The sequence below is a fragment of the Trichophyton benhamiae genome (assembly GCF_000151125.1).
Source record: "Trichophyton benhamiae CBS 112371 chromosome Unknown Abenha-G-c-176a04.f1, whole genome shotgun sequence".
In the NCBI taxonomy this organism is placed as follows: Eukaryota; Fungi; Ascomycota; class Eurotiomycetes; order Onygenales; family Arthrodermataceae; genus Trichophyton; species Trichophyton benhamiae.
The window spans coordinates 307,756-322,831 of NW_003315107.1; the positions used below are offsets into that span (position 1 = coordinate 307,756).

Sequence of the window (15,076 nt, forward strand, 5' to 3'; positions counted from 1 at the left end):
AACAATCCTCAACATACTCCGTACCAAGAACTAATAATGTGCTGCACACCCTGTTGTCTTCTGCGGGTCCAACTTGGGCCAAGCACTTCCTGGTGGGCGAATATGCGGGGAGACGGCTGGCAGCCACACTAAACAGGTACGAGGACGGGATCCGTGGGCCATGTTAAGACTGCATGTCACTTCCTTGCATGTGATAGTTAAGTTTTATCTCAGAGAAACAAGGCAAATCCTTGTCTCTTTGGCCAAAATTCATATATACCCCATAGGATGCCGAATGTGTTGGAATAATAACCGATGGACGCACTTCGCATACGTTACCAGTGGCTATATCTCAACCAGTCCTTAGTTTGCCTGGAACCTCTCATTATTAGTCGTTTGTTATTTGACCAAGGCAAGATCTAGACCTTATTGAAGCTAGAGGGAAAAAAAAGGCTGTTTATTGCTGTCACGACAGATTTTACAGTTTAATCTGCGTGGGATAGACTAGCATACAACGTGCTCCTTCGTTGGCTTCGTCTACTTGAGACATTTAGCCGTGAGTGCACCTTTTTGTCCGCTACCTTTCTCGCGGAGGGAGCCTCCGGCGACCTGACCAGCCATGTCTGTGGAGATGAGTCGAAATAGTGGTGGCAGATGCTATCTTCATATCCAGGATGGCATGTCACGTCGTTAGCTCCGTGACAAAAGAAGAATGGGGTTTAAACCTGTTTGCAAACATTTTTTTTTTTTTTTTTTTTTTTTTTTTTAGATCATCGTCTAGAAAAAGTATATGCCTGACGAAATGACACTAATAAGGCTTATATCGATAATATCTTGATCTGGGCTGCGGTTCCAGAGGTAAGCTTTAAGCTCAACTTACGGCCCAGCAAAAGGATTCACATGGTTCGAATTAGAGCGATTAGAGGACAATACTTAGTGGCACTATCATTCGACCAGTATGCTGTGTAGTGGGAATCGTTATGGCCAATTTTTGCGTATATCTATGCCAGCACTTTCTATTAACATAGACAGGCCCACCTACCCAACACGCCTGGCAACTGCGGCAATATGATCTGAGGCACCAAGAACATGGGGATCCATTGAATATCTAGCCAGAACATCCACCCAAGCTTCATACGTCTCTGCGTCATTCAGATTAATAGTTGCTCCTAAGCCACCCCCTAAAAACCCTTCACATCCAACCAGCCTTTCAAGACGAATATTTGCCAGCCCGTTGCGTTGCAGCTTGTCAAAAAGCCCCCGTATGTCACCAACATCGATATGGTGTGACACGATATTGCTCGGATTGCGAGTGTATTTTCCAGTCGACAGATACTGAGCGTAAAAGTCCGATTCGTCACATAGACGCCTGGGATCCCTTTGAGCAATATCTCGCAAGTGTGCGTATTTTGTGACAAATGCGGTTATGACGAATCCTTCCGGTTTGGTCATTAAACTGCACGATTCCAGCACAGCTAGCCTCTCACATTCTTCAAGGAGATGGTACATTGGCCCCATGCAAAGGACAAGGTCATAGTGACCCTTTCGAAAGAGAATCTCGTTATTTCTCACATGTCGGGCGTCTGCTTGGACAATATTTTCAAGAATCGCACCACTGTCGCCAGCGAACTTGGCTGCATAATCCAGCTCTGACTGTGAGATATCTGAGAGAGTCACGATATGCCCCAGTTTAGCCAGTTCGACCGCTAATACGGGTCAGTAAATGGGTCTGCCATTCGCTGGAGAAATGAAAAAGAAAAGGAGCCAAACCGTATCTGCCCGTCCCGCCACCAAGGTCAAGAATGCGGATCGGCTTGCCAGAGCTGGTTGCAAGCTCCAGAAGACACTGCTTTATTACTCTCATTGTTATGGAGTACTCTATACAGGAGGCCATGAGCCTGTTGTGCTCAAGAATGGCATTCTGGTCGTACCATTTGCCAACCACGGAAGTGTCAGTCATGCCTGCTTGATTCTGGTCCATGCAACAAGAAATCAGAGTATTCTCATGGAGAAATTAACGTAAGGAAGCCTTTATGCAGGACCATGCAGGACACATGTTCTCATTATATATACTTATATAAGTACGAGAAACTCCTCACCCGGGGTTCCCGGTCTCACTGCAGCAGGGCGCTGGCTATCCCGGCATTCAGCCGATCAATCCTGAGGTATCGAGGATAGAAAAATGGCTCAAAATGAGTACGTTCTTCCCGTCTGGAATTCCTAGCGGTGGGCTTCCATGTGAGCTTGGATAATTTTGACTATTCGCACAGAAGCAGGGCACAGGGTTTGCCAGGGGTATTAATGTGGCCTTTTTCCGTCAGTTAAGGCTCAACTAACGGTTTCCTGAGGATTCAAAACGGTCCCAGGTGGTTAAAGACTAGTTAACTAACTATGCTAAGACAAGGGTCACGCAACTTGATCGATGCGAAATTGATCACTGATGAAATATCTATTCCATCAGGGCAGCTGTTCTGGTCTTTTTTATATAGTTCAATCGATGTAAGAAGAATCAGGCCCGGACTTAATACGATAGCGGGAATGTTTACCGAACAAACATGGGTCACCCTTTGACAGCCCATTCGCTAAGAAGGTGGAAAGACTTAAGTAAGGTATGAGTCCTCACCTCATACGATGGCAATGAAGGGATCCTCCGCGCGAACACGGCTGACCACCTTGGGCTCGGGTGAACAGGAAGATGATTCTTCATTCCATCTCCAAACACCATTCAAAGGCTCTATTAGGTACCTGAATACCATGGGCTTAGGCTCGTCGATGCCCGAAGGGCCATAAAACCCTCCGAATAGCCATCTCGGAAAGTTCTTTTCGTATGGTCAGCTCCATCATCCTGCGGCCCGCTTCGTACACCGAGTAATTCGTTACTATTTATAACAGGTAGCCTCGGGTCGGGAAAGGTGGCGGCTTCGGGGCTTTCTTTCCAGAAGAATTTATCTCCAAACCCGAACCATTCATTTACATCGCCATGACATCTTCAAGAAATCACAACTGGACTCTTCTTCGTTGCTGTCTGGTGTAACGCGGACCCGAGTGAATATCGAGCTATCAAGCGCATGTTGCCCCACCGAACTATGCCGACTCGAACAAACACTAACTAGTTATTCTCCCAGCAGCCTTGTTAGATTATAAGCCCGAGGAAGGCCGTGACACTGCCATAAGACGTTAACCATGCCAGGAGTTGACGTGACAGCCGACATAGAAACACTCCATTTGCCTCGAATACTCTGTCTTCATGGGGGTGGTTCAAATGCGAGAATCTTCTATACCCAATGCCGTGTTATGAGGGCTCACCTCAAGTCCACGTTCAGGCTATGCTTTGTTGATGCGCCATTCTCCAGCCCTGCAGGACCGGGTATCGAGTCAGTATACGAAGACTATGCGCCATTCTACTGCTGGCATAACTGGAAGCCTGGTGTCACGGAGGACTTTGGCGGACAGACATTGAACTACGTGGAGAAGATTCTTCGAGAAGCCATGGCTGAGGACGATGCCAAAGGAGCAACCGGCAAATGGGTCGGCATATTGGGGTTCAGTCAAGGCGCAAAGACGAGTGCGAGCATTCTGATGAAGCAGCAAGTCCAGACGGAGTTAAACATACGGGATGAGAATTCATTCGACTTCAAATTCGGCGTTATAATGAACGGACGGGGCCCTTTACTAGAACTGGGTCTCGACTATGGAAGCGACAGTAGTGCCCCTGGTAGCTCAGCTTCTTCCGCTACTGAACAATCAGAAGATATCAAGTCTGCTAGTGGACTCCTACACATACCCACAATACACGTTCATGGGCGGCGAGACCCAGGCCTTTATCTTCATCGGCACCTGCGTGATTCGTCCTTTGTGAAGAGTACTACTCGCCTCGTGGAATGGGATGGTGACCACCGATTACCCATTAAATTTAACGACGTCGACGCACTTGTATCGCAGATTCATGCGGTAGCTAAGGAGACTGGTGCTCTTTGAGCTATGCAAGCCCTTGATGTATTTGATACCTGTCAATCTTGGAGGAAACTTGATTGTTTTGTCTTCTGTCATTCTTGAATTTTTCGACTTGTTGGTCGCTTTGTATAGAAAAGGTCTGGGGTTTAATAACGAAGCAGTGGTAGAAATATTATAGAGAACGGTCTTCAACGTCTAGGATGCATCGCTTGATCAGCGCTATCAAACTCTCCATAAAACCAGAAAGGGTGGAGGGAAATGGGTATCATTTGGAATAGTAAAGGAAGGATTAACGTGCAAAAGAAGGTAGAAATTGTACAAGGGAATGGATGGGGTAGGGTAATACATCAGGAGTAAGAAGACTGCCATCGGCCAGCATAGAACGCGACATATATCTCCACGGTCATCAGTTATTGCTTTGGTGTCTCTTCATCTAATTTTCTCTTCTTATTACGATGCTGTTCGGAGCTTGACTGAGATGCTGGCTGAGAATCGGAGGGTATGGAGCTGACACTCATTTCGCTAAGTATTTGAGCTGAAGGACTGCCATCACTCGTTGATTGAAACTGGGGTTTTATCTCCTCAATCTTCTCAATAGCGAGTTTTACGTCTGCAGAAAGGTTGGCAAAAGTGTCGACAGTGCTGTTTTCTAACTCGTCTATCTTTGCCTGAACTGCATCCACTCTTCCTGTTATTTCGGCCCTTTCAGAACGGAGGAATGTGATGAGAGATTCATCGGCTTTCTTTAATTTTGCTAGTCCTTCTTCTAAAGAAGTGATCCTCGTTCCCTGGGAAGTGATGTGTGCAAGGTGGTCATTCGCAACGTTGAATAGGCGTTCAATTTCTGCTTGAGCCTTACTTGCATAAGGGTACATCTCTCGCATGCGTAATACTACTTGGTGGATAACTGGTTCGGTGACGAGTTGGCCATATCGAGTTTCCAAGGAGTTAAGAGCTGTATGAGTACCAGATAGGCGACCGTAAAGTGTGTTTACATGGTCAGCTAATTGACCATGTAGCTGGGTGTATTTCTGCTCTATGGACTGAAAGTCAACGCTTTTGGTATGAGAGGCTGTTTCCTTAACACCATCCACAGCTTTTGACAGTGTTTCCAGTTTGCCCTCCTGAGCCTTTTGAAAACTGTTTAGTTGTTGCGATAAGAGACGTAAATCTTCTTTGAGATTCTCTTGGGTCTTGTCAGGGGGTAATTGTGAAGGGATTTTAGAATATTCTGGTGGCTGTTCAATATGGAGTTGAATAGCTTTAGAACTTTCGTCGACCTGGGTTTGGAGAGATGGTATCATCTCCTTGACCGTGCTCTCCATGGTACTTTCCAGGTTAGACAACTGCGATTCAATTTTGTCAATTTTTTGTGCGCTCGCAGCCAATGTACTTGTCAATGCACTTGTCTGCTCTGACAGCGGTCTCAAAGCAGACTGGAGACGCTCTTCAGACTTTCTGGCGTCATTTACTTGAGCGGCCTTGGTTGCAGCCAGACTTGTCATCGTATCCTTGACCCGCTTGTCTATAGATTGCAGAATGTCGTCCCTATTTTTGTTTGCACTTTCGTAGGTGGATTTCAAAGTTTCAAAACCCGATGAAAGTATTGAAAGTCTCGAGTCAATCTCATCTTTGTTTATCTGGGGCTTATTGACTGGAGAGGTATCTGTATTGTTCCGTTTCATCGTCTTTGATAGAGAGTCAACATCATCCCTAAGAGTATCAAGCCTTTTACAGACATCATTAATGCGTGAAGACAAGTCTGCGATACTTGATCTATACTTATCACTTTGACGCCACAGATCATTTTGCTCCCGCTCTAGCTTGTCTACCATATGGTCTGATTGTGCCTCTTGATTTGGAGTTGAATGGATCGCATGTGCTAGGGAAAGAATGATCTTCTCTTTATTTGTGTTGTGGGTATCAACCAGATCATCAAGCATTTTCAGCTCTTTGTCACTCTCTTCCCTGGCTAACTTCAGTCCTTGGATATAAGACGGATAGACGGATGCTCTTTCCTTGGCTATCTTGAGGCTCTGTTCTTCCGCTTGACGTTTTTTTATAATACGCTTCCTTGCAAGATTGATGTGGGTGAGCTCAGTTATTTCCGCAGTAAGTTGGTTAAGGATGTCTACGGTTCCCTGTACGTCTGGAGTCCTATTCCGGGGGGCACGGCGAGGGTCTCGAGATGGATCGAAACGAGGTCCAGTGGGGACGATAAGGTTGGGATTAGGTCTGTCCATCTTTATAGGTGGTGCAAACGGGAGTTCAAGCGTGATGGACTCAATTCTAGATATAAATCAATTAGTAACTATACAACTAATAATAATAGATTATTGACGATAACAGCACTTACTAAGCTCAGACCCAACGTGTACTCTGTGTGTGGAACTATTAAAGAAAAGAAATAAGACGGGAAACAATTAAAAGCTGTAAATATAACTACAGTTCCAAACTTGCTGTATAAAGTGAATAAATAAACATTCACTTCACCTTCAACCTCAGTTCAGAGAGTAAAAAGAGTATAAGGGACAAAACAAAGGAATGGAATGAACCAGGGGTTCTAAAAGGAGTGGTGAGCATCAGTCTCTGGCAGATATACCGTTTTCAGCATAGAATATTGACTCGAAAATATTAGTTAGTAGTTAGATTTTTTTTTCTTTTTTGGCTTTTAGTTAGTTAAGCTTATCGCGACGTTAACTAGGCGCGTCTGTTATGATAAGACACGCTCCTCGGTGGTTTCCGGGGCTACGCCCACACATTTCCATATGATGCTAGTCCAGGTAAACTTCTTTGACAAAGCGCAACATGATGCTGCATTAGTTAAAGATATCGAGTCGTACGGTGATGCAATAAATGGACGATAGAACGATTATCAAAGAGACAAAGCGGAGAGTAAATACTGACCAATTAAAAAATGGAAAATTAAAAATAAAAATATTCACGGCAAAACTAAAATCCGAAGCAATGATTACATAATATATTATCTTGGCGTTCGTGGATGTTGGTTTGAGCTTTTGGACGACGACGGAGGCTGCAAATACATAGATACACATCAACAGACAGGCAGCTTGCTGGATAGCAGGATTCAGGAAGTCACAAAGTGAGGGTTTGCGACAAGTTATACTCGCAGCAATGGCGGCTGTAAGCTTCTGGCTCTTCCAAGTCCAAGCTGTCATGAGAAACACTACTGACAATTCCTACGCAGCCTATCACGACCGTCTCTGAAAGCAGAGACCTCCGGGGCCTCAATTTGGTAGCAGCGCATTCGCATATCAGAGGGCTTGGTGTCGACCCAGATACTCTCCAGACTCGTGCCGCGTCGCAGGGACTCGTTGGCCAGCAGAAAGCGCGCAAGGCCGCCGCCGTCATACTGCAGATGGTCAAGGAGGGCAAGATTGCAGGACGTGCGGTGCTGGTTGCGGGACCACCTAGCACTGGAAAGACCGCCATTGCCATGGGAATGGCACAGTCGTTGGGCCCAGATGTTCCGTTTACGATGCTTGCTTCTTCCGAAATCTTCTCTTTGGAGCTGTCCAAGACCGAAGCTCTTACCCAGGCGTTCCGTAAATCGATCGGTGTGCGGATAAAGGAGGAGAGCGAGATCATTGAGGGAGAAGTCGTCGAGATCCAAATTGATCGGAGTGTTACAGGGGTAAGCTTTGCTGCTACTTTTCTTCTCGTGTTCGACTGAGACGTTGCATAAGAGATTTTACTGATTCACGTTGATAGGGTAACAAACAAGGAAAATTGACTATTAAAACTACAGATATGGAAACTGTTTATGACATGGGAACGAAAATGATTGACTCCATGACCAAGGAGCGCGTAATGGCCGGAGACGTCATCTCTATCGACAAGGCGGCTGGGAAGATAACCAAGCTGGGCCGATCCTTCGCCAGGTCGCGAGATTATGATGCTATGGGTCCTGACACCAAGTTCGTTCAGTGCCCTGAAGGTGAACTCCAGGTCCGGAAGGAGGTCGTTCACACTGTCAGCCTTCATGAAATCGACGTGATAAATTCGAGAAGCCAGGGATTCCTAGCTCTTTTCTCCGGAGATACCGGCGAGATTCGAAGCGAAGTCCGTGACCAGATTAACTCCAAGGTCGGTGAATGGAAGGAGGAAGGGAAAGCAGAGATTATTCCTGGTGTTCTCTTCATCGACGAAGTGCACATGCTTGACATTGAGTGCTTCTCATACATCAACCGCGCGCTAGAGGCTGAGCTAGCACCGATTGTGATCATGGCAAGCAACAGAGGCAATACCAGGATACGAGGCACAACATACCAGTCCCCTCATGGCTTGCCATTGGACTTCCTTGACAGAGTCGTCATTGTTAGCACTCAACCATATGGGAAGGAAGATATACAACAGATCCTTGCCATCCGTGCGCAGGAAGAGGAGATTGACCTCAGTCCTGATGCACTTGCTCTTTTGACTAAGATCGGACAGGAATCCGGCCTTCGCTACGCCAGCAACATCATCGCAACATCAACCCTTCTTAGCCAGAAGCGGAAATCTAAAGAAGTCGGAATCGAAGATATCCAACGCAGCTATAGTCTCTTCTACGACCCTGTACGAAGTGTCAAGTTTGTCAACGAGTTCGAACAACGATTCATCAGTGACTCCGGAAACGTCAACTTTTCAACGGCTGCCGCCAACGGTGGTGATCCCATGGAAGTATCGTGATCGAACTACTGGAGCTTGCTTGGACCCTTCATTTAATGACTGTACTGTACGAGTTTTGGCGCGTTGGGGCTTTTGCAGGGGAAACTAAAAACTTCTTTTCCATAATGGGCTGTGTTTGTGCAATACGAAATAGGGGTGTCGATGCTTCTCCCCTGTTTTCAGGAGGGATTTTAGGTGGTAATATCTACATTTCATCGTAATAGAATCAAAGCCCGTTTATATTTTTATTTCGCCTGCGCTTTGGTATATCCGCAAAAATCAAACAACTACTTATTGTACACAAAGACGAAAAAGAAACACCCCCGTTACCGTCTAGCTAGACATCATGAGAATGGATCCCCTGGGTTCCAGGGACCTGAGCTTCCAACGACTCTAAACTCCGCTCCACCTTGTGAGAAATATCCGGCACCACTCCATGACTGCATAGTTGGCTTATCGTAGGGGCCATGTATTATCCCGCCATCTCGAGAATCCGACCAGCGGAACTCCCACATCTCACTATTCTCTCCATCTCCACCATCGTCAACTGTTGTCTCGGGGCCAGGAGGGTCTACCCACTGCTCTCCTGTTTCCCGTTGATACATGCGAGTGAGAAGCTCGCGCTCCGTATCGTAGATATCTGTCTGGCCACGACTTAGCAGCATATCAGCAGCTTCAGTAATTTCTTCCACAGCCCGCTTCTTCTCTGTTTCCTTTGGGTCTTCCTCCTGCATTTCCACATCCTCAGTTGCCCCATTGGCCCTTTTTTGATTCTTTTTGCTCTTATTCTGCCATTTAGGCCGGTGCTTTAGCCCTTTGCCCAGCCTTGCTAGAGCTTCGATAATAGTCTCTCCTCGATCAAGATGTTGTATCAATGTCTTCAAGACATCACTAGTCAGCACCTTGTCGGCAACAAGAGATTGCTGGCGTCTTTCCTCCTCTCTTTTCTCCGCCGCCTCTTTCGCCTTTCGCATATCTTTCTTCGATACACCTTCTAACCATGAATCGTGAACAGCGTCGGGGTCCATTGCTTTTCGAACGTAATTCCCGGCGTCATCGAAGCGGCCTTCCTCTTGCTCAGCCCGCATGTTGAAGGCATCGAGGAGAGGTGCATGCTGCTTCTTGCTCCCAGCTCCAAGCTCCTTGTCCACGTCTGTTGGCAGGGCAGCGCGGACATCGTCGCCAACATCACTCCCACTATCATCATCCTCCTCCTCATCATCATCAATAGCTCTTCCTTTTCCTATTCCGCCGGCTGATCGGGTATCTAGGGTAACCTTCCCTCCAGCTCTCGACGAATTAACCTGTCCCTCTATCTCATCCGTTTCCAGGAACCGAACCTGCTTCTTATGCTTCACTCCGCCTGTCTCATCTTCATCATCGTTTTCTGCAAAGTCTTCTTCAAGTTCGGCAAACATATCGTCGTCGTCATCAGCACGATTCTCCCGTTTTTTAGCCTTCGACTTTGCTTCAGCGCGGGCGTCGAATCCTTCATTCTCGCTGTCCGACTCGAACCCTTCCACTTTTACAGCATTTCGACGAACTTTTTGGCCCCTATGGCCAAACTCGTCCGCATCCAAAACAGCATCGTCCTCCAGGGCATCTGGTGCGAGCGCAGAGGGGTTTCGGACGTCAAATCGCGGCTTCTTGGACGAGGATTGCTCTGCGCCGTCCGAGTCGTCCTCCTCGCCTCCTCGTTTCTGTCTCGTATATGAGGACGACATATCCTGCGCGCGGTATAAGTAAACAGTGGTCAGCAGCGAGCTCGAGTACTGCTTGTGCACACGCCGTAGAAAAGGCACCCGGACAGCTTCACGGCCGCTGGCCCTTATTAGAGAGTAAAACAGGAAGACGAAGTTGCTTGTTTGCACTGTTTGTCTTCTTTGCGTCACTCCCACCAGAGTTCAAAGCTACCAGTGTTGGCTATTAATCAACATCAACATCTGCCACCCAAGGCTCTCACGACCAGGACCTCTCGTTACGAGCACTTGGACGGCCTATTCCATGTTGACATACTCCTAGCTGGCCTTAACTATCTCATATCATATTTTGTATTTTGTCCTGTCCCTCACCTACGCTGCCTGGGCTCCGCTAGTACATGCACAATTTCACTGCCTGCCTCTCTCTTACATTTCTAGAAGCATACTCCCAGCAAGTGATAGCCGGACAACAGGCTTTATCTTCATAATGGTGAGAGATTCTCAAGTGTTCTGCTAAGGTATTGGTCTGTTGGCTAAAAGGTGTCGCCCTCCCAGGCTGGCTACTATAATGACGACCCTATGGATGGGATCCTGCATCCCTCCATGATGCGCCATTCAACACATTCCTCTCGACGATTTGATGAATATTATCGATGCTACCCAGTAGCTATGCTACCGGGCCCAGAGCGTGAGAACGTGAACCATGGAGGCAAGGTGATCATGCCGCCGAGCGCTCTGGATAAGCTCACTCGATTGCACATCACTTACCCCATGCTTTTCGAGCTACATAATGGCGCAAAGCAACAGATGACTCATGCTGGAGTACTGGAATTCATTGCTGAGGAGGGTAAAATATACTTGCCATTTTGGGTATGTGAAACAGATATGTAGTCTCTGTGGAGATGGTCCGTGGCTAATGGCACCGGTGAAAACAGATTATGCAAACGCTTCTCCTAGAACCTGGGGACCTGGTACAGATAAAATCTACAGATCTTCCTCCAGGGTCTAAAATCAAGCTCCAGGCCCAGTCAACATCTTTTCTCGATATTAGTGACCCTAAAGCTGTGCTCGAGAACGCCTTTCGGAACTTCTCTTGCCTTACCAAAGGCGACATCTTCACATTCTCCTACAATGATCAAATATACGAGATGGCCGTTTTGGAGACAAAACCAGAAACCAGTCAGAACGCTATTTCGGTGCTAGAGACCGACTTAGAGGTCGATTTTGCTCCCCCAGTGGGATACGAGGAGCCAACCCGATTGAGCGGGACAAGTACGCCAGCCAGTGGTGCTGCTGGCTCCTTGCCTGCAGGCGGAACCCTTCATTCCCATGGAACAATGGCGCAATCCATCAATTATGCCGCGATAGCCCCTGGGTCAAACGATGCTGCGAGAGCAGCAAACGCAGCCTCCTCTAATTTCCACGGCAGTGGTCAACGACTTAACATGAAGAAGGGAAGTAAATCTTCTACACCCAAATCCGCAACCCCTGCATCTGGGAAATCCAGCAACCCACCGCCTGCACCTCCCACTCGAAGATCAAACGGCCCTCAGCCACTGAGGCTACCACCCGGAAAACTTTTCTTTGGATATGCAGTTACCCCGGTTAAAAAGAAGGATTCAAGTGATGAAAGTCCGGAATCGGGCGCACAGCCCAAGTTCTTGGGCACAGGCCAGACTCTCCGAGCAAAGAAGAAAGGATCAGGGCTGGCTGGGCAGGCCACTCCAGCCTCTGGCAGTGACACAGAGAAGAAAGATAAAGGCCGGACATTGGGTGGAAAGTCAAGCCGCCCGAAGTAAAACCGGGAAGAAGAAAAAAAAAGGAAAAGATATCAGGGGCCACTCTGATTTGAACTTGCCTGTACCCTTATCCATTGAACATGCTTTTCCCCTTACCCTTTGTTCTCCCTCATGAGCCATGGCGTTTCTTCGCTGTCGTGTGTCAATAATATCCCTTGCTGCACATACCGTCTCGTTTGCATCGCCGTTTCCAACTGTAGATCAGTGAACGCTTGATTACCACCGGCAGTGATGCCTTTTTAGCCGTGTTCTCGAGGGCCCTCTACCCCGAATTACGCAGTAGGTACTATATATTAGCCGGCCCCTGGCCCGCAGTTAGCCCAGCCGGTGGTGTCCACCGTTGTTTCTTCGTATAGTTTGAGAAGATTATAGACTGCAATTAAGACTCAAGACTCGATAAAATATAAGGGATAAGAGAGAGCAATCCTACGACTACCCAGCCCATTCGAGATGGCCTCGCCCTTGGAAAAACTGCCCTCGTTGATAGATCCCTCCTTTGTCAAAATCGGTCCTTCAATCTGGCTTCGTGATGGGGCCAGCAGTAACACTACTGAACACAGCAGCGCAGCCATCACAACTTCGCCTCGCCTTACAATCGTGGTTCTATTCTGGATGGACGCACAGCTCCGTTATGCAAGCAAATATATCTCCGAATATACCAAACTCGCGCCCCGTGCACGGATTTTATTTGTCCTCACGTCTTCCTCCGACCTATTCCTGAACACCTCCGAGGCTTCTCAAACACGACGAGTTCAGCCAGCAGTGGATGTGTTGCTGTCTTCAACGGCCTCTGCCTCGTCCCCTGGGCTCCCTTCCGATGATCGGCTACATATCCATCTTTTCTCGAACGGTGGTTGTGTGACTCTCCGAAGCATCGCCGTGGCTTATGAAAAAGCAACGAAAAACCCGCTGCCGCTAAAATCTCTCATAATGGACAGCTGTCCCGGGAAGTCTACCTTGTCTGGAGCCCATAGGGCAGTTTCATACGGACTACCGAAGTCCTTTATCCCTCGCCTCTTCGCGGGAGCGGCTGTCTATATTGCGTTATTATGGGCCTTTGCCTACTGCCGCCTGTTGGGCCTGGAATTACCTACTGAGCTCGCGTGGAACGCGTCAATTGATACCAAACTTATCGATAGCCGGGCTGAACGGTGCTATATATACTCTGAGACGGACGACTTGATCTCCTGGAGAGATGTTGAGGAACACTCCTTGCAAGCAGAGGATAAGGGCTTCCATGTATCAAGAGAGAAGTTCCAGGGATCACCTCACGTTGGGCACATGAGACTTGATCCGTTACGTTATTGGGATATAGTCTCATACTATTTGAAAATCGCAGTTAAATAGATATACGATCGTCGCTAATATATTGGGAACATTGACCATGTTGGATAGATACAATAGAGAGGCCAATAGACAGAACACAACCAAATTTGCAGCTAGAAGCTACAAAACCCACAAGTATCAGGCTGTCACATCTGCGTAACTACTGTCACCGACGAAAACATCAAAATCATGGATCGAAGCCCACGAGAAAATAAGTTCACATTGTCACAGAATCCACCACTAAATTTCCGAGTGCCCGAGTATCTGCTCAAACGATTATGTCTTCATCGTCATCGTAGTTGAAGAATAACACTCGATTTGGGGGTAGAGGCATGGAGAGAAGGCCTTCGCCTGGCACGTGTGGAGTTTCAGAAGGAAAGGCAGTAGCTGTAGACTTCCCAGTCGCGGCACTCTCGTGTTGAGGACCTTCATTATCAGCAGAGGCGGCGGCCGAAAACATATCAGCCATGGAGATGACTTCCCCCGCTTTTGCTTCCTCCTTGATAACAGGATTCTCGTGTTTTACCTCGCTCATTTCGTGCTTAACAAGTGGCGTAGTGACGTTCTCCTCATCATCGTCCAGGATTATTGGATCATCTTTGTTGCTGTCCATTTTCAATTCCCGCTTCTTGGTGGGTGTATCAATATTAGAATTGCCGTAGTTTGGTTTTTTAGCGGATCCTGACTTGGTTATGGCACCTCTGCCGCTGCGGGGGGTCGATGAGGCGACATTCCTCCGGCGACTGGGCGTTGACGGGACTGTGCCGCTTGCGGAACCACGCATCTTATTCGCATCTTGCCGAAACCTCCTGAACTGCCCGTGGATTGCATCATATGTTGCTCCCTGACCGAAGTATACCGCCATCGTGCGGTAGTCAGGCTATATAACCATTATTAGCCTGGAATTTCGCTGCATTCAAGATAGAAATGAGATTGATCGGGGACAACGTACGTTAAGATCTGGATGTGCAGCGAGCAGTGCTGCAATCAGTCTCTCAATGCTGGCTTTATCCCAGGTCACCATGGTATACCGAATAGCAGGAGTGTGAGCAACAGTGTGCTGGTGGTGGTTGGCTTCGGGTACACAGTCCTGTAGATGGTTGGTGATAAAGCTGAAAATAAGTAAAGGCCGGTATTTAATTGTGTGGAAAGTCTGCGAACTCACTAGCGTGTTGTAGGGAGCTAGAGAACTAACATAGCCAGTCGTCTCAGGCATACAGAGTCCTGTCATGGAACACCAATTCCAAAGAATATTGGGTCCCTAATAAAAGCAGTCCCCAAACGACAGGGGCCTAGTTTACTTTGACTGTTAGTCATTGGCGTATGCAAATAGCTCGCGAGTAAAGCCAAGGCATTGACTTAATGTATATCCATATCTATCATAAGCCTAGCATGTGGTATATAAAGCTGTAAGGAAGAATGAAAAGTAGAGCTCAATGGGTAATAACACCGATATCCAATTGGTTATACTGCCCTGGAGAAGTATATTCGCGGATATGACACCATAATACAGCTTAAAACGCGACTATTTAGGACTGGAGGTATAACGACAACGGAATGCAACCAAGATCAAGGGTATGAAGTGTAGGCTGGCAGGGAGTTATAGGATATTTCAGATACAGCGATGATCACTATACAGAGGGCTGT

The 15,076-nt window shown here is 47.4% G+C and overlaps 8 protein-coding genes across 8 annotated transcripts; 4 read left to right on the forward strand and 4 right to left on the reverse strand.

Annotated features, from left to right (window-relative positions):
- Positions 1-1,017: 1,017 nt before the first annotated feature.
- ARB_07028 (uncharacterized protein) lies at positions 1,018-1,960 on the reverse strand (the record flags this gene model as incomplete). Its single annotated transcript, XM_003014420.1, has 2 exons — positions 1,018-1,685; positions 1,750-1,960. 2 exons carry the CDS (start codon positions 1,958-1,960, stop codon positions 1,018-1,020), a joined length of 879 nt encoding a protein of 292 aa, XP_003014466.1.
- A 1,202-nt stretch (positions 1,961-3,162) lies between these two features.
- Positions 3,163-3,957, forward strand: ARB_07029 (uncharacterized protein; the record flags this gene model as incomplete). The annotated part of the gene is made up of 1 exon (XM_003014421.1): positions 3,163-3,957. One exon carries the CDS (start codon positions 3,163-3,165, stop codon positions 3,955-3,957), a length of 795 nt encoding a protein of 264 aa, XP_003014467.1.
- Positions 3,958-4,343: 386 nt separating this feature from the next.
- ARB_07030 (uncharacterized protein) lies at positions 4,344-6,176 on the reverse strand (the record flags this gene model as incomplete). Its single annotated transcript, XM_003014422.1, has 1 exon — positions 4,344-6,176. One exon carries the CDS (start codon positions 6,174-6,176, stop codon positions 4,344-4,346), a length of 1,833 nt encoding a protein of 610 aa, XP_003014468.1.
- An 892-nt stretch (positions 6,177-7,068) lies between these two features.
- Positions 7,069-8,625, forward strand: ARB_07031 (uncharacterized protein; the record flags this gene model as incomplete). The annotated part of the gene is made up of 3 exons (XM_003014423.1): positions 7,069-7,077; positions 7,142-7,588; positions 7,666-8,625. 3 exons carry the CDS (start codon positions 7,069-7,071, stop codon positions 8,623-8,625), a joined length of 1,416 nt encoding a protein of 471 aa, XP_003014469.1.
- A 323-nt stretch (positions 8,626-8,948) lies between these two features.
- On the reverse strand, positions 8,949-10,328 carry ARB_07032 (uncharacterized protein; the record flags this gene model as incomplete). Its single annotated transcript, XM_003014424.1, has 1 exon — positions 8,949-10,328. One exon carries the CDS (start codon positions 10,326-10,328, stop codon positions 8,949-8,951), a length of 1,380 nt encoding a protein of 459 aa, XP_003014470.1.
- A 582-nt stretch (positions 10,329-10,910) lies between these two features.
- On the forward strand, positions 10,911-12,103 carry ARB_07033 (uncharacterized protein; the record flags this gene model as incomplete). The annotated part of the gene is made up of 2 exons (XM_003014425.1): positions 10,911-11,174; positions 11,240-12,103. 2 exons carry the CDS (start codon positions 10,911-10,913, stop codon positions 12,101-12,103), a joined length of 1,128 nt encoding a protein of 375 aa, XP_003014471.1.
- A 450-nt stretch (positions 12,104-12,553) lies between these two features.
- Positions 12,554-13,450, forward strand: ARB_07034 (DUF829 domain protein (PaxU), putative; the record flags this gene model as incomplete). The annotated part of the gene is made up of 1 exon (XM_003014426.1): positions 12,554-13,450. One exon carries the CDS (start codon positions 12,554-12,556, stop codon positions 13,448-13,450), a length of 897 nt encoding a protein of 298 aa, XP_003014472.1.
- Positions 13,451-13,697: 247 nt separating this feature from the next.
- On the reverse strand, positions 13,698-14,660 carry ARB_07035 (uncharacterized protein; the record flags this gene model as incomplete). Its single annotated transcript, XM_003014427.1, has 2 exons — positions 13,698-14,309; positions 14,382-14,660. The coding sequence occupies 2 exons, from the start codon at positions 14,658-14,660 to the stop codon at positions 13,698-13,700; spliced, it is 891 nt and encodes a 296-aa protein (XP_003014473.1).
- Positions 14,661-15,076: the final 416 nt, after the last annotated feature.